The 22,830-nt window shown below is 39.9% G+C and overlaps 1 protein-coding gene across 2 annotated transcripts in view; it reads right to left on the reverse strand.

Moving 5' to 3' along the window:
* UHRF2 (ubiquitin like with PHD and ring finger domains 2) overlaps nt 1–22,830 on the reverse strand; it is a 93,428-nt gene that overhangs the window by 56,667 nt on the left and 13,931 nt on the right. For both annotated transcript variants that reach the window (XM_055092175.2, XM_003823388.5), the window contains exon 3: nt 16,055–16,314. In XM_055092175.2, the coding sequence (XP_054948150.1) occupies nt 16,055–16,314 (260 nt within the window). The remainder of the gene's footprint in view (nt 1–16,054; nt 16,315–22,830) is intronic.

A 22,830-nucleotide genomic window follows, 5' to 3' on the forward strand; every position in this document is an offset into this window, starting at 1 on the left:
GACTTACCAACTAAATGTAATGGGTGGGGTTTGTTTTTGATCCTTATTTGAACAACCTAAGTACATTTTTAAATAGATAATTAATGCACTATGAACATTGATTGGTTATTTGATGTTAAGGAATCATTGGGAATTTTATGTGACATTTGTTGTTACACTTTGTATGTCAGTGTTTCCAAGTCCGTTCCCAGGTTCAATGATGTAGCAGAACTCACAGGACTCCTCTACACATTATAGCATGAAGCTATACCCATGGCTGAGTTAATACAGTCAAAAAACAAACAAAAAACAAACAACAATGAAAAGCAAAATCAGCAAAGGGAAAAGGCACATGAGGTAACCAGAGGAAACCAGACACAAGCTCTCTAAGAGTCATCTCCTAGTAGTCACACAGGGCATGCTTAATGCCTCCAACAACCAACTGTGACAACACATGGGAAATATTGTCTGCTAGGGCAGATTAGAGCGTTCAAGATAATTAGGGGCTGATAACAGGTACTGCCTAGCACATACCATAATTCCAGACTCCCAGAAGCAAGTGTTCAGCATAAACCATACTGTTTGCAAGAACAGTTTAGGCACAGAGAACTATTTTTAATCAGAAAATAATGGGAATGTTCCTGAAATCTAAGGTTTCCAAACAGCAGGCCAGGGCCAACCCATATAAGCTCACCATTTTAGGGATACCAGTCTCGGATCTGATGTTAACTCTTTTCTGCAAACTCTAAAAAGAATCCTTTTAAAGCCATTTTGTCCGTTGGATACTCTGGGAAACAGACGACAAGATGAAGGTAACACCTATGAAAGACAGGGAAAGAAAGGAGAACTAGGCAGTAAAAGCCCTTAGACCATGATGCTGGTCTATCATTTTGAAAGAAGGAAGGGGCAGGAAAAGCCTGAGTGTTGTTCAACTCTGACAACATCTTGGCCAGTCTAATGGTAAGCTCAGGTGTGAAATTAACATTGGGCAGAAATTGCCAAATCTAGAAGCACTGTCACACTTGGTCACTGGCTGAGGGAGGCCAAGAAAGAGCATAGCTTTGCTTCAAACACTGTGGCAGAGTTAGAAAGTGCTGTAGTTGGAGACCATCAGCTAACTGCGCTACTTGCAGCTGGTCAGTAAAGGACTTTCTTAAGACCTTTACTTCTTAGGATCCAGTTTCTAGGGCCACATATGAGGCCATTTGCAATGGAAATCATATAAGGTTCAGGACTTGCTTCAAAAGTATACAGTGGTGCTCAAAGGTGCTGGTAAAGGTAAGACAAAATTGGCTATGAGTTGATGATGGTTAAAGCAACGTGATGGGCTCATCATATTGCTGTTCTGCAATGTTTAAAGATTTCCGTAATAAACACAAATGCTACGCAATTGAAAATCCAAACACTGGCTAAACACAAAAGGCTCTTCCTATTTTTTGAAGTTTTTCCTCATGTGTACAAACTTTAAAAGGTGACATTCAAGGCTTACAATGAAGACAAGTAGTCTGTCTACTGCCACAACCTACCACATTCCTAACTCTTGTTACTCAAGAGGCGAAAACTTTCCATTCTTATCTTATTTACTTCCACATTTTCAAACAGCATGCTTTGTATTTTTTGTTGTTAAACTGTTACTCTTAACATCCACCAAATACAGTTCACTTGCCTCCATCCTCCTCTTATAATTACTAACACAGAGCACTCCATTAAGTGTTCACATATACTTATAACAACTCTTAGGACAGTTTGGCATTATTCTATCCCCATTTTACAGATGAAGCATAGAAGTTATTTATTTGGACGGTAATAAAAACAGAGACGTTTTTCAAACTGATCACCTGGCTCTAGAATCCATACACTTAACACAGACAAACTTTTTCTTCTTCTTAAACATATTATAGAAACTATGTAGTTTGTAAAATCAATATTTTTTACATGTTAACTAAATAGTATTCACAGATAAGTAATGAAGTATGCTTTAATTACATTTCCTTCCTTCCACAACTGTGTTTTCCTTTGAGTATTTGGTTGCTCTTTTTGGTTCTTACTATGTACCTATCATTAATTTATCTACATTCCTACACAGTTGTAAAACTGTTCAGCCATCTTAGGTACTCTGTCTTTTTGCAACTTTGAAACATTTCTTCTAGAGCCTCTGTCAAATTCCAATTTGGACACCTTGCTTTGTCCAGATTGTAGGCTTTGTAGGCTTTACGCCTGGTCCACAGCTTTCATGCTAGCATCTCCTTCCATTACCTCCTATATTGAATCCTATTTCCTGGAGAGCGTGTCTTCTTTCCTGTTTTAAACACTAGGTAGGGTTAAAAGTGGTTAAAATGTTAATACAAATTAACCAATCCTCTTGTTTTTAGTTCTATTCCACATGCCTTCCTCCAAAGTACCTAGTGAATTCAAGGCCTGAGCCTTCCCCAAGGCTCTCCAACACCAATTTGCTTGCTTCGTTTGTTGGCTTCTCGTCCATAGGTTTCAGTTTTCTCTGGCCTGCTAAACTAGGCAATGTTAATTAGTGTTGTGCCTTCCAAAATTTTGTTGCTTTCTCTTGTGTTTTGATTTCTGTGCCTTTTTTTTGTCCTCGGGGGTTTATGGATTTATTATTTTACTGTCTTCTAGGATGGTTTAGGAAGGAGTGAAAAGAAACATGTATCTTAACCTGCCATGTTTAACTGGAAATCTTTATTTACCTTTAGTTTCATTTCTTCTTGCTCACTATATGCTTTCTACACTCCAGCCGTATTAATCTACTCTCAGGTAGCCCCATATTTTCTGCTTCTTTATCCTTGTAAACTGCTGTTCTCCTTCAGGAACTAAAATATTTCCTCTACCTTTATACTCTCAAAGCTAGGTATGCATATTTCCATCATACTGTAAAACAGCAATTTTTCATTGAGGAGCAAGTACCATGTTCAAAATATAGAGTGTTTGGGAGAGACCAGGCCTACAAATGTCTGGAAACATGTCCAACTTACTAAACAGAAAACTGTGCTTTTATATAAAAAGCTCTTAATCAAATATATAATAAAGTATGACCGCCTGACATCTATTTTGCTAATAGTAGAAACAACATAATTAGGTTAAAAAGTATGTATGCTGGCTGGGCGCGGTGGCTCATGCCTGTAATCCCAGCACTTTGGGAGGCAGAAGCGGGCAGATCATGAGGTCAGGAGATCAAGACCATCCTGGCTAACATGGTGAAACCCCATCTCTACTAAAAATACAAAAAAATTAGCCAGGTGTGGTAGCAGGCACCTGTGGTCCCAGCTACTTGGGAGGCTGAGGCAAGAGAATGGTGTGAACCCGGGAGGCGGAGCTTGCAGTGAGCCGAGATTGCGCTACTGCACTCCAGACTGGGTGACAGAGCAAGACTCTGTCTCAAAACAAAAAGTATGCCAAAAATAAAACTTATAAGTATTATTTGTCTGTTTATTTATTTTTTGAGACAGAGTCTCACTCTGTCACCCAGGCTGGAGTGCAGTGGCGCGATTTCGGCTCACTGTAATCCCCACTTCTTGGGTTCAAGTGATTCTCCTGCCTCAGTCTCCCAAGTAGCTGGGACTACAGGCGTGCACCACCACGCCAAGCAAATTTTCATATAGAGACGGGGTTTCACCACGTTGGCCAGGCTGGTCTCAAACGCCTGTCGTCCCCAAGTGATCCACCCGCCTTGGCCTCCCAAACTGCTGGGATTACAGGAATAAGCCACTGTGCCCAGATCTAAGTATTATTTAAGAGTATGTAGACCGGGGCTGAGGCAGACGAATCACTTCAGCCCAGGAGTTTGAGACCAGCCTGGGCAACATGGCGAAACCCTGCTTCTACTAAAAATTAAAAAAAATTAGGCCAGGCATGGTGGCTCACGCCTGTAAACCCAGCACTTTGGGAGGCTGAAGCAGGTGGATCACTTGAGGCCATGAGTTCGAGACCAGCCTGGCCAACATGCTAAAACCCTGTCTCTACTAAACATTAGCCAAGTGTGGTTGCACACGCCTGTAATTCCATCTACCTGGGAGGCTGAGGTATGAGAATCACTTGAACCTGGGAGGCAGAGGTTGCAGTGAGGCAAGATTGAGCCACTGCACTTCAGCCTGGTGACAGAGCAAGACTGTATTAAAAAAAAAAAAATTATCCAGGTGAGTCCCAGTTACTTAGGAGGCTAAGGCAGGAGGATCACCTGAGCCAGGGAAGTCAAGGCAGCAGTGAGCCGAGATCATGCCACTGCATTCCTGCCTGGATGACGGGAGTGAGACTCTATCTCAAAAACAGGGGGGAAAAAAAAAAAAGGGTGGCGGGGGGGAAGAGTATTTACCAAAACAACCTGTCTTTATTAATTAGTAAATGAAAAGCAAAAAGTTTTATCCCATTATCACCAGGTTATTTTCAATATTATTAGAAGAAAGAGATAGGACCAGTGGCTAATGCCTGTAAGCCCAGCACCTTGGGAGGCCACGGGGGAAGGATTGCTTGAGCCCAGGAGTTTGAGATCAGTCTAGGCAACACAGGGAGACCCTGTCTCTACAAAAAGAAAAAATTTTTAAATTAGCCAGTTATGGTGGCATGCACCTGTGATCCCAGCTACTTAGGAGGCTGAGGTAGGAGGATCACTTGAACCCAGGAGGTCAAGGTTGCAGTGAGCTGTGGTTGTGCCACTGCACTCCAACCTGTGTGACACAGTAAGACCCTGTCTCAAAAATAAATAAAGAGACTAGGCGTGGTGGCTCACCTCTGTAATTCCAGAACTTTGGGAGGCCAAGGCAGGCGGATCACTTGAGGTCAGGAGTTCTAGACCAGCCTGGCCAACATGGTGAGATCCCATCTCTACTAAAAGTAGAGAATTAGCCGAATGTGGTGGAACGCCCCTGTAATCCATTACTCAGGAGGCTGAAGCAGGAGAATCGCTTGAACCTGGGAGGTGGAGGTTGCAGTAGGTCAAGATGATACCACTGCACTCCAGCCTGGGAGACAGAGCAAGACTCCATCAATCAATCAATCAATACATAAATAACACAGGTCAAATAGTTATTGACAGATGAGGAAATTAAAAGCTGAAAAATTTGAGAAAACAAAAACCTTAATAATAAACTAAAGACCTGGAATTCAAACCAAATTCTTTTTTTTTTTTTTTTAATAGAGATAGGGTTTTGCTATGTAGTCCAAGCTGGCCTCAAACTCCTGAGCTCAAATGATCCTCCCACCTTGGTCTCCCAAAGTGCTAGGATTACAGGTGTGAGCCACCATGACCGGCCTCAACCCAAATTCTAAATCTAGTGCCTAAACTATGTAGCCTGTGACAGAACCACTGCTCCGTATACTTAATGGCCAGCGTGGTATCTCTTTGAAAAGCAGATTCCTAGGCTGGACTTGGTGGCTCATGCCTGTAATCCCAGCACTTTGGGAGGCCGGGGCAGGTCAATCACCTAAGGTCAGGAGTTCAAGACCAGCCTGGCCAACATGGTGAACTCCTGTCTCTACTAAAAATACAAAAATTAGGCAGGCGTGGTAGTGGGTGCTTGTAATCCCAGCTACTTGGGAGGCAGAGGCAGGAGAAATCACTTGAACCCTGGAGGGGGAGGTTGCAGTGAGCTGAGATTATGCCATTGTACTCCAGCCTAAGCAACAAGATCAAGACTCAGTCTAAACAAAAAAAAAAGCGGATTCTTAGGCCCTATCCAAGGCCCACACAATGAGGAAGCAGGGAGAGAGGGTCCCCTCAGGAATCTGTTTCTTAAACACCTTACATGGGTGAAAATGCAGTGTTTCTGACCATCTTTGAGAAGCATAAATGTAAAGGGACGATATATAAGTTTGAAGAGGTGAAATCAACTGGTATCTGTAAAGTTCTTTTTCTAAGTACTAAGTGATCTTGTAACACATGAGCAATGAGAAAATCAAATGCATATCTAACTTCTTCCTTCCTCCTTTTGATTACCATCCACTCAGGAGCCTACAAGTCATAGACAGTTAGAGGAAATACTCTAAGTCTTTGGTAAAGACACCAATAACAACCAAGAAGCAATAGAGCAGACAGGTTATTTTACCAGGGTTCTGAAATTAAACAACTCATTCTAGTTCCCTCCTGTACTCAAGACTGACATGACACTTAATTCAAGAAAAATCTACTCTGTCTCCCATCAAAACCTAGAAATAATTACATTTGACACTATTAAAAACATTTTTGGAACTCTTAGAAAAAAGATCACTACATCAATATACTCAAGAAAATCAGTTTTGTTACTTTTTGGAAAAACTTTCATCTAAAAATACCACTTGATTTTATTCAGAATTGGCTCACCGACTTCTATTTGCAGTAGCCATAATTAAGGCTACTCAAAATCATGTACCACAGACTGAGAATAGCTCCAGAAATCTTAAAGAATGCTGGGAGCAAAGACAACATATTTTAAGACGTTTGCCAGATGAGTTTTTAATTATAGCCTAGCCTAAGTTACCCACAAAATTCTAAGTGATGCTGTAACATTTCATTTGATTTCAATCCCATGGTAAAGCCTTGACACTGTATTAAAAGTAACAGTTGAACCTATTTGGTTTAAGCAACCCTTTTAATACTAAAGAGTATGTGTTCTCCCCCACAGAGAAGTACATACACGTGTTTATGGACAAGAAAAAGAACTTCTCTGGTTTATAGTATCTGTTCTGTGAAAGCATTCTGACTAGAGAGATAAACACACATTTTTAAGTTATTTAAACAAACTGATATGCTATAGATAGATGGTGTTTTACAATAGTTTTTTAAAAGCATGCTTCTCTTAAAATGAGAGGTAGTATGGTAGAGTAGTTACAAGCATGCGCTTTTTGGAATCTGCCTACTACTTACTAGCTCTCTAACACTGAGCAAGTTACTTCTTTAAACCTCAGTTATTCCCACTTTACACATAAGAAAACATCTACACTTCACTGAGTTTCTATGAAGATTACATGAGATAATCCAGGTAAAGTATTTGTATACTGCTTGGCACACTGTGTTATTTTAATAAGAAAATTATTGGATTAAGCTACTTTAATTTGGGCTTCACTATGAAAAGGCTCTTGGCGATCATTTGCCCACAGTTAAAGACTGCAACTTGCCTAGCCAAAGGTAACTTCATTCTTAAGATCAGATACAGACATATTAACTTTCATAAGAATTTTCCTTCTTTACATAGACACTTCCTTGTTCAAACTACTAGGTGTTTTCTAGCTTACTTTTATTCTTATAGAAATCAGCTAAAAGTTATAACCCGAGACCTCTAAATTAGACCACTAAGTTAAATAAAGCAATAAAGGAAAAGCAAGTCACTAACAATAATAGTTTCCTTACACTTACCTTTTTAACTGAACTGTAAGACTGACTGACAGTACATGTTAAATCCTTGGTTTTAAGAGGATAAAGAGAACAGGTGGTAGTGTGGTAACTATGGCCTAAAAATTAAAGCCTAGACCATATCATCATGAACTTCGTGCCATGCCAGGCACAGTGGCTCAGGCCTGTACTTCCAGGACTTTAGGAGGCCGAGGTGAAAGGATTGCTTGAGCCTGGAGTTCGAGACCAGCCCGGGCAACAAAGTGAGACCCCATCTCTACCCCCCCCCCCAAAAAAATCAAAAATTAACTGGTCACAGTGGTGTGCACCTGTGGTCCCAGCTACATGAGAGGCGGAGGCAGGAGGATCACTTCAGCCCAGGAAGTCGAGGCTGCAGTGAGCCATGTTTGTGCCACTGCATTTCAACCAGGGTGATGGAACAAGACCCTGTCTCAAAAACAAAACAAAACAAAACAAACCTTATGCCAATGTTTAGAGAACTTTTGAACTGATTGAAAATTTATGGATTGATTATTCTGTAATGACCAGAGACTGAGCTGCTTCATCCACTGGAAACATTTCAAGGAAAAGCATTTTACAATCAGGGAAGAATCTGACATCCAGTTCAATCCCATCTCCCGTTCAGGAGGCTTGTCTTAGAAGGACTGACTGGAGGTGGTGGCTCACACCTGTAATCCCAGCACTTTGGGAGGCTGAGGCTGGTGATCACTTGAGGTCAGGAGTTTGACACCAGCCTGGACAACATGGTGAAACCTTGTCTCTATTAAAAACACCAAAACTAGCCAGACGTGGTGCCAGGCAGCTGTAATCTCAGCTACTCGACAGGCTAAGGCATGAGAATTGTTGAACCTAGGAGGCAGAGGTTGCAGTGAGCCAAGATCGTACCACTGCACTCCAGCCTGGGCAACAGAGCAAGAAAAACCTTAGGTCTCGGAACAGTCAACTATTACACAGTATTTTCCCCACTCAAGAATTTAACAGACAAATTTCCCCATAAATACATTATGGACATTAATTTCTATGAAAAATTAATATGGGTAAAGACTGTATAGTGGAGAAATGGTCCCTCATTTAAAGTCAACTACAGATCATTTAGCTTGAATGAAATATAATTTTAGAAAAGAATTAGTTCCAATAATTTTGTCTATAAGGAAACAAAATGGAAAAAAAAAAAAAAACCGGCCACAAACCACCTAGACATACTAAAATAAGAATGAATGCTCAGATTCTTCAGGTATTGCATATCATCTTTGGTCTTTAAAATATATTTAGTTAAACTGTCATATATCAACTCCTTTCCCCCATACTGCTGTTTGGCAGCAGTTGCCTGATAGTAATGGATAAGGCTGGGTCAAAAGGAATTTATCAATGATTTGTTCTCAAACTTGAGTATGCATCAGAGCCACTCAAAGGACTTATTAGAACACATATTGCTCAGCCAACTCCAGGACTGATTCATCATATGCCTGGAGTGAGCCCAGGAATTTGCATTTCTTTTGTTTTTAATTCTGCTTTTTTTTTTTCTTTTTGGGGGTGGGAGTAGAGACAGGTTTTCACCATGTCACCCAAGCTGGAGTGCAATAGCACAATCTTCACTCACTGCAACCTCCACCTCCTGGGCTCAAGCCATCCTCCCACTTCAGCCTCCCGAGTAGCTGGGACTACAGGTGCACACCACCATAGGTGGCTGAGTTTTTTTTGTAGAGACCGGGTTTTGCCATGTTGCCTAGGCTGGTCTCGAACTCCTGGGCTCAAGTGATCCACCTGCCTTGGCCTCCCAAAGTGCTAGGTTTACAGGTATGAGTCACTGCACAGGCCAAGAATTTGCATTTCTTACACATGGTGCTGATGCTCCTGGCCAAGGACCATTATTTTGAGAATCAATGAACTAAGGCAGTGGTTCTCAACCATGGCTAGACATTAGAATCATAGGGAATTATTATCACAGGGAATCACAGGGAATGAAATAGAATCAGGGAATGATTAGAATCATTACAACTTTTGAAGACATCAATGCCAGGGAGAGGGAAGGGGGCTCCCTCAGAAGGATTATACTAGAAATTCTATGCGGAGAGGTCTCATGCACCGATTATTTTGAAAACTTCCTAGACAATGTGTAGCCAGGGTTGAGGAACACTAGTCTAAGTAACTAAAATGAATCTAAATAAAATCCACTGAAAGCAGATGCTTCTTATATACAAAAGCAGGATAAAGATTTTAGCAGCCAAATGATGAGTACAGATAAAATTTGGCAGGATACCCTAAGTTGTTGACATACCTACGGTTTAGCTCAATAGAAGTTGCGCGTGTGCTTTTTGCTTTAAATCCCAGGCAAAGTCTAAAGCAAGTCTTCAGCTCATACTTGCAATTAAATATTTATATAAAATGTTGACCTCTGAAAGCAATATAGAAAAGTTGGCTACTATCAATTATATGTACCATGTCTGTGCTGAATCACAATACTGCATATTGGTTAACTCTTGGGCTCTTGAGTCAGACAGTTTAATAGATGTGACCCTTGGCTAATTATATAATTAATCCTTGGTTTCCTCATATGAGATTTAATGTAGCTAACATTATAGTCATGCTAAATATTACATAGCATCTGTGTAAGAAGTTATGCTCAGAGTCCGGCACATAAGACAACATTCTCTAAAATATCATAAGCTATGCCACAGATATTATTAAAAACACTAATGAAATGACTGCCCTTCAAGACCACTACTTCCCTCAGTCAACATCCTGACTCTTCAACAATAGCTTCAGGGTCTCTACTTGCAAGACTGCTGTCAGTTTTGTGAATTTAGATGTTTAGGGCCCTTAAAAATGTTAATCTTAACTTTTAATATCTTAACTACAGAAAGGATAATTGACGGGAATACACAACATTGAGGAAGATATAAAACTGAACAGTACACACTTACTAAAATAAAACAAGAAAATTTGATGTTTTCTCCCTTTTTTCTTTTATATTAACCACTTAATGATTTATAATTGCCTCTATTACCTTAACATTTTGCTTAAGTCCTCCTCCCTTTTCTGTTCAAAATACCACTAGAAACAAGAGTTTTCATTCAAGTATAGCCTCTCTCCAGTAACCAGGGTTTGGGTAAGGGGAGGTAGTTCTCACAGCCAAGTTGTATGTGCCCACTAAAGGAGTGGTTTTAAAAATGACTTAAGAATTCCTTGAAATCTAAATCTCTAGAGTTTAAATTTAATAATTCTGCTGTCAAAGTTCTCCCTGAGTACTGATTAGGTTGAGTTCTACTAAAACAAGGTTAAGGACAGATAAGTGACATAGAACAGCAATCCAGAAAAAAAACTTATAAATATCTATCTACTTTGTACATGATGTGAACCCAATGTTTGCTTTGCACTATCTGCATAAAGGTGTGAACCACAAAGGTGACAGCTTAATGTAGGCCTTAAGGCTGACAATCGAATATTCACAAGAAACCTTCAACAATTCAGGAAGGCTCACGCCTGTAATCCCAAAACTGAGGCTTGAGGTCAGGAGTTCAAGACCAACCTGGCCAACATGGCGAAACTCCATCTCTACTAAACACAAAAATTAGTCGGGCGTGGTGGTGCACATCTGTGTCTCAGGAGGCTGAGACAGGAGAATCGTTTCAACCCGGGAGACAGAAGTTGCAGTGAGTCAAGATCACACCACGGCACTCCAGCCCAAGCCATAGAGCAGGGCTGTCTCAAAGAAACAAACAAAAAACAATTCAGCCTATGTTCACCAAGAAATCTATAGAAAAGGACCATTTACAAGCAACTAGTAAAACTCAAATTTTAAAACATTTCAAATCTCTTAACATAACCTGTTTTTCATGACCTTAGTGTTTGTATCTGTAATTTTTGAAGGAAAAGTGAAGATAAATTAGGAAACAAATTATTTCAGTTATATTTTAGAATTACATCTTCTACTATAACTTAAATTTTTTTGGTTTGGTGTTTGAAACTCCTCTACCTAAGAAGAAACATCATAAATCTATAATGGCTATCATTCCTCATAGACTAAAAATTGTTTTTAACTCTGCTCTGACTGGAGTAGAAGTTGAAGATGCAAGAGAATATCTATTTATCTTGGCCTAATTCAGCAACGAATTCTGTTTTAATGAAGCTTCATCTCAAAGACTGATAATCTGGTCTAGTAATCTATTAGATATGTAGATTACTATAAAAAACAGCTTTTAAACAGCTCCATTTTAACTGACAAACATTGCATACCCCAGAATAATTCCAGAGGCAGGTTTCTTTCATCTCATGTACAATACATCTCCCTGCTTTTGCTAAATGACAGCTTGTTCAAACTACACTGCTACACTCAAGAGGTTTGCAGACACAATTGTGCACAGGTTTGCCAAATAATGCTTATCACTCTAGGAGCAAAATGAAAAAGTAGTTCTTTGAGAGAAATACCATAAAGCCATAAATGCAATGGGATGGTAACCTATAAGTACTTAAAGCCTATTTAGTTAAAGTACAAAAATGTGACTTTGAGAGACACTGGCTTAGAGGTAAAAATGACATGCTGTCATTACAGGTCATCTAATACAATTACTAACTTCATAGATTCTCTTTGCAGTGCATCATCTCCAATAAGTCTTCCCAACTATGGTTGAAAATGGCCAATGCTAGTTTACTGGCTACTTCTCAAGGCAGACCATTCTCCATCTTCAGAGAGATTTGACTGGTAGGAAGTTTAGGTTATCCTGAAACTTCCCTTCTGTGTTACACAGAAATCTCTTCTAAGAGCTTTTACAATACGGGAACTATCATAATCCAGGTCTTTCAAGCTAAGTATTTAGTTTTTTTGGCTACTCTTCACTGTAGTTTTACATTTTGACTCCTACTCTGAACATGCACCAGGTCCTGATGGTATTGTTTTTAAGGCATGGGAGTTGGAGGACAATATTCCTAGTAGGGAATAGCCAGTCCAGTACAACAGCAGCATCATCTGGTTTGTACTAGGTATCTTACTTCTAATGAAACTAGCCGGGTGTGGTGGCTCACACCTGTAATCTCGCACTTTGGGAGGCTAAGGTGGGTGTGTGAGATCAGGAATTCAAGACCACCTTGGCCAACGTGGTGAAACCCAGCCTCAACTAAAAATACAAACATTAGCCAGGTGTGGTGGTGCATGCCTATAATCCTAGCTTCTTGTGAGGCTGAGGCACGAGAGTTGCTTGAAACCAGGAAGTGGAGCTTGCAGTGAGCTGAGATCGCACCACTGCACTCCAGCCTGGGCCACAGTGCAAGACTCTGTCTCAAAAATAAATAAATAAAATAAAGCAAAACAGGTTTACAGCATAACTATATGACAACCACATTCTATCGACTCACTTGGAGCTTACTACTCAATAAAAAAATCTGGCCAGGTGCAGTGGCTCATACCTGTAATCCCAGCACTTTGGGAGGTTGAGGTAGGTGGATCACCTGAGGTCCAGAGTTCAAGACCAGCCTGACCAACATGGTGAAACCCCGTATCTACTAAAGATACAAAAGTTAGCCAGGCGTGGTGGCAGGCACCTGTCATCCCAGGTACTCATGAGGCTGAGGCAGGAGAATCGCTTGAACCTGCAAGGCAGAGGTTGCAGCGAGCCGAGATCGTGCCACTGCACTCCAGCCTGAGCAACAGAACGAGACTCTGTCTAAAAAATAATAATAATAAAATTAAAAATCTGCTTATTACTACTGTTAGGCTATATCAGCTTTCTTCAATGCATCCTCCATTCAAAGAAGAACTTGTTTGATAACTTACTGAAATCAACATGTACTTCATTATATTTTATAATTCATTTTTCTAATGATCACGAAGAATGAAACTTTAACATGCTTTCTATCACAACCATATCGGGCTCATAATGATTCTTTTATCCAGGAGCTTATTTATGTTATACATCTCATATTTTATATAGTCCTTTCCTCTTTTTAAAGAGGTGACATTTACCTGTTACTAAGCTTCTGTTATCTTTCATTTTTCAAAGAAAGTTCAGCTATCGTTATGTTTAAGTTGCCAGCATTGAAACATTTAATTCCATCACGTAAAATTATTTAGGGCAGGTAATTTTAGTCTTTTCACACATGTTGGATTTAGATTCCCCTTTACTTAACATTCATTCTAACTGACAAAAAAAGCTGCCAAATATATGCTAAGGTACTGTGTTTTGTGCTCTAAGATACACCAAACTGAAGGGTAGGTCCTATCCACTGGATAGTCTTACTTCAAAAGCAACTTTAAGAGCCCCTAAAACTGTAAAATTTAATAAGCCTTAGTTCACTATTTAAAGTTCCTTATTCTATGTCTATGTTGTGCCATTCTGCATAATATTATTTGCCAAACAATAACTCTTATTGGCCAGAATCAGATTCAAGGTAGTAGTTTTCCTAATTGTTTCTCCCCTTTCCACAATAAATCTCAAGAACTTAAAACATTCTACTTATTTACCTCTTTTGACACAGCATTATAAACCCAGAGACCACTTATTATTAATACAACAACTTCAACCCCTTTCTACCCCAGCCTCAGTTCAGTTCTGGCCAATCCCAGATCTAAATACTCAGATAATCGTTGGTACTATTACCATCTACCATGTCAAGTAAGCAGTGTTGGCCGCTTAGCCACAACCACAATAAGTACCAGAAAAGTAAAGATTAAAGGGATCTACTTTTGATTTATTTCCAGATATCCTGGAAATCTGAATACTGAAGTGTTGTTATACTGTTTTGTGGTATGAAAAATAATAAGCGTTCTAGGATTTCGAACTCGTACTTGTTAAGAATTTGGTAGCATAATATTTTCCATACATATTAATGTATTACTTGATTAGTGACTTAAGGTCATTTAGTGTGTTTAATATACTAAATCTGTCCCAACAGTAACTTTCGTACTACAATTTTTTAAATGGATAAAGACAATAGTTTACTGTCAGAATCTAAACCCTCAAGACAAGTTCTTAATACCACTTCCATCCTAACAGTTTAAAACCTATTTTGGGCCGGTCGTGGTGGCTCAGGCCTGTAATCCCAGCATTTTGGGAGGCCAAGGTGGGTGGATCACTTGAGGTCAGGAGTTCGAGACCACCCTGGCCAACACAGTGAAACCCTGCCTCTACTAAAAAATAGAAGAATTAGCCCGGTGTGGTACCAAGCACCTGTAGCCCCCAGCTACTCAGGAGGCTGAGGTAGCAGAATCGCTTCAACCTGAAAGGCAGAGGTTGCAGTGAGCCAAGATCGCACCACTGAACTCCAGCCTGGGTGACAGAGCAAGACTCTGTCTCTAAATAAATAAATAAATAAATCCTATTATCTTGGGGAAGTGGGATTGGGGAGTGACTGATAATCAATATGAGATTTCTTTTTGGGGGGTTGTTCTAAAATTAGTTTGTGGTAGTACGTCAAAGACAACGAATTATACTCTTTAAACAGGTAAATTGTATGTGAACTATCTCAATAAAAAGCTGTTTAAAAAAAATCTTGCACTGGGCACAGTGGCTCACGCCTTTAATCCCAACACTCAGGAAGGCTGAGGAGGGAGGATCACTTGAGCCCAGGAGTTCAACACCAGCCTGGACAATACAGTGAGACCACATCTCTACAAAAAAATTAGCCGGCCAGGTGTGGTGGCTTACGCCTGTAATCCCAGCACTTTGGAAGGCTGAGGCCGGCAGATCACCTGAGATCAGGAGTTTGCGACCAGCCTGGCCAACATGGTGAAACCCCATGTCTAGTAAAAATACAAAAATTAGCCAGGCATGGTGGTGCGCGCCTCTAATGCTAGCTACTCGGGAGGCTGAGGCAGGAGACTAGCTTGAACCTGGGGAGGTGGAGGTTGCATCACTGTACTCCCAGCCTGAGTGACAGAGTGAGAATCTGTCTCAAAACTAAAATTAAAAAAAAAAAAACTAGTCAAACATGGTAATACATATGCCTATATTCTCAGCTACTTGGGAGGCTAAGGTGGGAAGATCGCTTGAGCCCAGGAGGCGGAGATTGCAGCGAGCCAGGATCAAATTGCTGTACTCCAGTATGTGCAACAAAGTGAGACCCGGTCCCCACGCCCCACAACATACACATATAGATGTCACTCTAATGCTATTACACTACATATTATAAAATACAGTTTCCAAAATACTGTTAAAATACATATCAAAATACCTAATAGAGGCCAGGCACAGTGGCTCACCCCTGTAATCCCAGCACTTTGGGAGGCCAAGGGGGGCAGATCACTTGAGGTCAGCTGTTTGAGACCAGTCTGGCCAACATGATGAAACCCCATCTCTACTAAAAATACAAGAATTAATCAGGCGTGGTGATATGCACCTGTAATCCCAGCTACTTGGGAGGCTGAGGCAGGAGAATCACTTGAACCCAGGAGGCTGAGGTTGCAGTGAGGCGAGATCGTGCCATTCAGCACTCCAACTTGGGCGACAGAGAGAGACCATCTCAAAAAAAGCCCACCTAATAGAGAAAAAGACAAACAGAAACCCATACACCCTAAATTAAGCCAGTATTGTGATACTAAAAAATAAACCACTTAAGAACCAGAGATAATCGAGAGCTAAAAGGACCTTTAAATTAGAGTACAACCACCAAAACCAAAAAGTAACAAATGAACATAACCTCTAAAGGATTTCTTCAGAAAGACTATTTAAAATAATCTTGAAATAGAAGGCTTTGGTTTCTACAAATGAAAATATGAATAAAGTCCTCAATAGCTTGAGCACTTACTCATCATACTGGATATGGTAAATAACGTCTTCATCAGCAGCAACACAGTCTGAATTAGACGTAGAGGGTACACTGTCCAATTTATTTGTGTTCTCTTTGGATTTATGCTTTATATTTCCATTAGTCCTTTTACAAGAACTGCCATTCTTCAGTGGAGTTTTGCCACGTGACTGTCCATCAGAAGCTCTAGTAACACTATGTATGTGTGCTTCAAACCAAGCACCAAGGCCGACATCTCTGGCATCCACCAATTCATTTACCTAAAAAAAGTTTAAAATCAGTTAATGAAGCTTAATTTTGTCTACTGCTTCAAAAACCTTAATGTAACTCAAGTTATTTGTGGGTTATCATGGTAAACAATATTTGCAGTTACTCATGTTTAAAGTGGTTCATAAGATTAGATCAAAACTATTCTTTCTGATTTGGGCTATCTTAAATCTATTGACTAAGATGAAAACTAACTTTCTTCCTGATTTCCTTCAATGAAATAGGTGTTTTCTTTACGCCTTACTGACGTATACACTAGACTTTTGAAAATATAATTCTTTTGTACCTAAGGGTCATTCTTGCAAGTCATCCAGTAAGAATGACACTAATAATGAAAAGCCAGGACTTTAAGCTAATATGACTAATCTGTTCCATTAATTTCTTCATAATCCTGAAGATAACTTACACAGTCCAACCAGAAAACAGTAAAGTATTAAAAAGAAAACAAAACTTGAAAATGAGAGAATTATGCACAATAAAAAAAAGAGTCTAATGAACCCATCTATACAAAATGGTGAAGTTCGATCACTAGTTAGTAACTCACCAGGCAAATACATTTATCTACCACCTCAAAGAACAAAGATAAAATATAAAAATGAACAGCGCTGTAAGACACAAAATGGATGTAGTCAATTCCAGTGGCTGATCCACAACTAACCCATGCAATCTGACAAAAGGAAGGAGTATTAAAAAACAGGTGTATCAGAGAATTAAGAGTTATGAAATGAAAAGTTTAAAAAACAAATCTTCTCCTTTTAAACGCTGTTTAAAAGATCAGGCCAGGCATGGTGGCTCACACTGTAATCCCAGCACTTTGGGAGGCCAAGGCACGGGCAGATCACTTGAGGTCAAGACCAGCCTGGCCAACATAGTGAAACCCCGTCTCTACTAAAAATACAAAAATTAGCCAGGCGTGGTGGAGCATGCTTGTAATCCCAGCTATTCAGGAGGCTAAGGCAGGAGAATCACTTGAACCCGGGAGGTGGAGGTTGCAGTGAACGGAGATCGTGCCAGTGCACTCCAGTTTGGGCAATATAGCAAGACTCTGCCTCAAAAAGAAAAAAAAAAAATGGCCAGAGCCCTTTCAGGACAATAACCAAGAGAAATTCCTTCAACTTTCTTTGTAAGCCCTTAAAAAGGAAAAAATGAAATCAACACAAGATCACTATTTCATCAAGTTATCTTTTCCTTGAAGGGAGAAGACACCACTCTTAAAGTGTCTAATAGATGGCATACCTCGTGGGAGAAGTAAGTTAAATATGAGTATGCCAGATATTATGCAAGGTTCTTTACTTAGATATGTCTAACCATAACAAGTTTAATTCCTATTTTACAAAATACGGAAACAAAGGCTCTGAGAAATTAACTTCCTCGAGGTTAAAGCTAATGAAATGTAAGGTTAGGATTTGAAGACATCTTGACTTTGAAGCTTATGTTCTTGCCATCATACCATGAACCTTGATATAAATGACAAGACAGGTATACAGGAACTTCAAAGGTAAGTGAGGAACTTAGAAATAAGTTACTGAAAATATAAAAAGGTTTCAAACCACAAACTGACAGAAGGTAGAAAGAATACAGACTAAACAAAAACCATCAACTGTCACTACCGGAAGAGGTACATTTGACCAAAGGCAGTGTATGTAATGAACATGGTAGCAATGAAATAGCTTGAAAGACATAAAGCTTAATATTACACAAGAACGAACAGTTTAGGAAAAAATAAAAACCTAAGAGCCAACCATGCTGGGTATGACAAACAATCAGAGATGGAGCATGTTATACATTACATAAATGAATTCATGTATTAAATAAACATAGGCTCATTTCTCCCATACTAGTCACTGACAAATTTGAAGACATTTAGTCTCTTGTAGACAACACAGTAAAAATGAAAATAATCAATGTTAAGGTCCATCATACTTGGGAGAATAAACTGAGGTTACCACTCTGTCGCAGCAAATCAAAATCTAAGTTTCATATATTACTATAAAAATGTTGCATAGCAGAGAATGCAGCATATAGTTGATACTAAAATGGTAACAGCAAAAACACATTAAGCTATATCAACCTTACTAAGGAACACGAGGCGGCACAAATGAAGTACTGAATTTGCCTATCAAATGTAAGATACTAGCAGGCAGATCTAATACCTGGCTACCTTAACATCTAACAATAAACTAAAGTTAACAGACACATAAATCAACCTCAAAATGCTGCCATTGCTTGAACATCAACACATAGAACATATCAGCTCACAAAGGTAGGGCATTCTTTGAATATAGTAAACCTAGATTTACAACTGGACATAAGAATTTTTTTTTTTTTTTTAAGACAGGCTATCTGCTGCCCAGGCTGGATGCAGTGGTGTGATCACAGCTCACCGCAGCCTCCTACTCCTGAACTCAAACTCCTGAGCAGCTAGGACTACAGGTATATGCCACCACACCTAGCTAATGTTACTTCTTGTAGAGACAGAGTTTGCTATGTTGCCCAGGCTGGTTTTGAACTCCTGGCCTGAAACAATCCTCTTTCCTTGGTCTCTCATAGTGCTGAGATTACATGCACAAGGCACCCTGCCTGGCCAAAAAAAAAGAATTATCCTACTAAATATAGTAAGTACCCTACTAAGTATTGATTGCTGTGAGTAAGCACTCACAGAAATGCACATAAACTGGGTGGGGACAGAAATGCTCTTAAATTCAAAACTTTCTGCACATTGGATAGACATACTAAGTCAAGCAAAATTTGAATAGGCCAAGATGCATGCAAGATGTTAAAGCTGTGTTGTAAAGCCTGGATTTTAAAGGCAGTTCAGAGGAAAAATACTTAGGCCTGTATGATTAATATGAACACAGAAGACCCTGCCATGGTAACTAAGTAATCTAGTACAAATTAAGAACTGAAGTAATTAGCTAAAGGAGTAGCAAAATAGCAGACAAAAGAGGAAAACAGAATTTGCCTATGTGGGAGCATCTGAATTATACTCATGAGATTTTAATTTATTGATGTAACTAAGTGACAACATGGAGAAGCCAATGCCACTGAAAGAAGAATTACTCATTCCCCAAGAGAAGGGGAAATATAGGAAAGCACTAGGTTTGGTCAGGAGGCAGAGGGAACAGGGGAAAATTAGGGCCCAGAGCCTTTATTGTGTTTTCCATGGGAAAGGCAAGGCAGGGGAAACAAGATGGCTAGTTTGAATAATGTCAGTGGGCTTTGGATTGTAGGGGTGGCCTCTAGTTGTTTGGTACCTGGCTGTGGGTGATCAGGGCGGAATATTGGCTTGGTGTTTAAGAGTTAGATAAGGGAGGTAGTTAAGTGCATGGATTCGGGATTAGATGTTTTTGTATATAAAAGGCAGGCTCACTGATCAGCTGTTTACTATCTCTAGGAATAAGCTAGCCCTAGGAAGAAAGGCAGTCTCTCCTCAGCCAGTAAGGCCCCCAAAGATGTCAAAACATCATAAAATATACAATTATTTTTAAAAGATTAATATGGGGAGGAGAGGAGTTGAACTAAAAAGCTAAAAAAAAGTTTAAGCCAACCACATAATTCTACACTTAAGAGCTGCATTCATTCACATCAAAGATATAGCCACATTAAGGGCCAGGCACAGGGGCTCACGCCTGTAATCCCAGCAGTTTAGGGGGCCAGGGTGGGTGGATCACCTGAGGTCAGGAGTTCAAGACCAGCCTGGCAAACATGGCGAAACCCTGTCTCTACTAAAAGTACAAAATTAGCCAGGCATGGTGGCATGCACCTGTAATCCCAGCTACTTGGGAGGCTGAGGCAGGACAATCACTTGAACCAGGAGGTGGAGGTTGTAATGGGCCAAGATTGTGCCATTGCACTTCAGGGCAAAAAGAGTAAAACTCCATTTCAAAAAAAGAAAAGCCACATTTAGACAAAAAGTTTCCCCTGTCCAAATATCTAATATTTTTAAAACCTGAAGTATGGGAGGCAAGGGGCAATCATTAAAAAAAGAAAATACCGACAGCAAATATCTGATGGTTTTACTATATGCTAGGTACCATTTGTTTTGCAGAAAACACTCCAGCTCTGCAGGTAAACCTAGGTTCAAGTTCTTCATCTATCACCCACTAAGTGTAACCATGAACAAGTTACTTAATTTGTCCCAGCATCTTGCAGTGTATTTGAAATAAAGTGAGAAAATTCATGTAACGTGCCAACCCAGCAAGCATATAGTACACACAAATGAAAGAACTGTCTCCTTACTAAGTATATACGTTCAATGTTAAGACTCATTAAAACTCAGAGTATAGCCCGGGTGCAGTGGCTCATGCCTGTAATTCCAGCACTTCGGGAGGCCGAGGCAGGTGGAGCACCTGAGGTCTGGAGTTCGAGACCAGTCTGGCCAACATGGCAAAAACCCCCATCTCTACTAAAAAACACAAAAACTAGACAGGCGTGGATCCTGCCACTATACTCCAGCCTGCATGACAGTGCAAGACTCTGTCTAAAAGAAACAGAAACAAAAAAAAAAAAACACAAAACCTCAGAGTATAGTCTTATTACCATACTGCTGGTAAACATTAGCTGTTTACCATTACATACTTTACCTCCTTTAATTATAATACAAAATAATTCCCATTTTCTAATGAGGTCCAGACATGAAATACATTTGCTCAAGAGATACACAGGTAAAAAATGTGGGAGTTAAGCTGAGAATACAGGTTCTCCAACTCTGAAAATTGTTCTCTCATTGTACCATCTTCCTTTTTTTTTTTTCCTGAGACAGAGTCTTGCTCTGTTGCCCAGGCTGGAGTGCAGTGGTGTGATGTTGGCTCACTGCAACCTCTGCCTCCCAGGTACAAGCAATTCTCCTGCTTCAGCCTCCTGAGTAGCTGGGATTACAGGTATCCACCACCATAGTGGCTAACCTTTTATATTTTTAGCAGAGATGGGGTTTCACCATGTTGGCCAGGCTGGTCTCGAATTCCTGACCTCAAGTGATCCACTTGTCCTCCACCTCCCAAAGTGCTGGGATTACAGGCATGAGCCACCACACTCGGCCCCATCTTTCTTTAATCACAAATTTTAAAATGCAGGGCTGGGTGTGATGGCTCACACTGTAATCCCAGCACTTTGGGAGGAAGTGGCAGGAGGACTGTTTGAACCCAGGAGTTCAAGACCAGCCTGGACAACATAGTGAAACTCTGTCTCTACGAAAAACTGAAAATTAGCTGGGTATGGTGGCACAGACCTGTAGTCCCGGTTACTCAGGAAGCTGAGGCAGCAGGATCGCTTAAGCCCAGAAGGTTGGGGCTGCACTCCAGCCAAGTGACAGAATGAGATCGTTCAAAAAAAAAAAAAAAAAAAAAAAAAAGCAAAAGCAATATGGTTCCATTTACATGAAGTTCAGAAACCAGAAAATTAGGGATTAGGGTTGCATAAATAAGTTAAAGATTATTAATAGGTTGTTAAAGGTTAATATTAATAAGAAAGTAAGTAAAGAACAAAGAAATGATTACCATAGAAGTCTGGGTAGCAGTTACAACTAGGGAAGAGGGAGTTATAATCAGGAAGGAGGCACCTGGTAAGTTCCTGGGAGTATTGTTATTCTATTTCATAACTTGGATGGTGTTTATAGACAGTGATCGTGCTCTTTGTATTGTCTAATACATTTCATAATCAAAAACGTTAAACATCAAGAACTGTACTGTGGACAAAAGAAATAAGAAGATATCAATGATAATTCTCCTCTTTCCAGTACTTTCTATTATACAATGAGCATAAGAAAACATGTAAGAAGTTTAACAGTGCCACATGCTCAGCTAAACTGTAAAGGCTTACCATCATCATTCTAAACAGTCATTATTTAGGCCAGGATGACAGCCATTTGAAAGTACGATCTTTCTGGCATCATAAAAAGCTTCCATACACAAAAACCAAAATTAAAACGAACTTAGGTTCGAATGTCCATCTTGCTTCAGAAAATTAGTTCCCAATCTAGACCCAGTGTGATTCAATTTATGTTAAATGCACATATAATGTGAATGGATGGACCCAGCCTCTGTACAATCTTTCATAGGCTCTCCATATGCAGTAGTGGTATCTAGTTTCTTGCAATAACATATGAAAATATCTGAAACTGGTTAAATATTGCTCAGTTATCAAATAGAGCAAAATAATGATATTGGGCAATAAATAAGTTCAGATTAAAATTTCTTTTTTTTGAGATGTGGTCTTGCTCTGTTGCCCAGGCAGGAGTGCAGTGGCGCGGTCTAAGCTCACTGAAACCTCCGCCTCCTGGGTTCAAGTGATTCTCTCGTCTCAGCCTCCCAAGTAGCTGGGATTAGTCGTACGCCACCACAGCCAGCTAATTTTTGTATTTTCAGTAGAGACGGAGTTTCGCCATGTTGGCCAGGATGGTTGCAAATGCCTGACCTCAGGTGCTCTGCCTGCCTCAACCTCCCAAAGTGCTAGGATTACAGGTGTGAGCCACTGTGCCTGGCCTAAAATTTCATCTTAACATACTGTTTAAA

The sequence above is a fragment of the Pan paniscus genome, chromosome 11, assembly GCF_029289425.2.
Source record: "Pan paniscus chromosome 11, NHGRI_mPanPan1-v2.0_pri, whole genome shotgun sequence".
In the NCBI taxonomy this organism is placed as follows: Eukaryota; Metazoa; Chordata; class Mammalia; order Primates; family Hominidae; genus Pan; species Pan paniscus.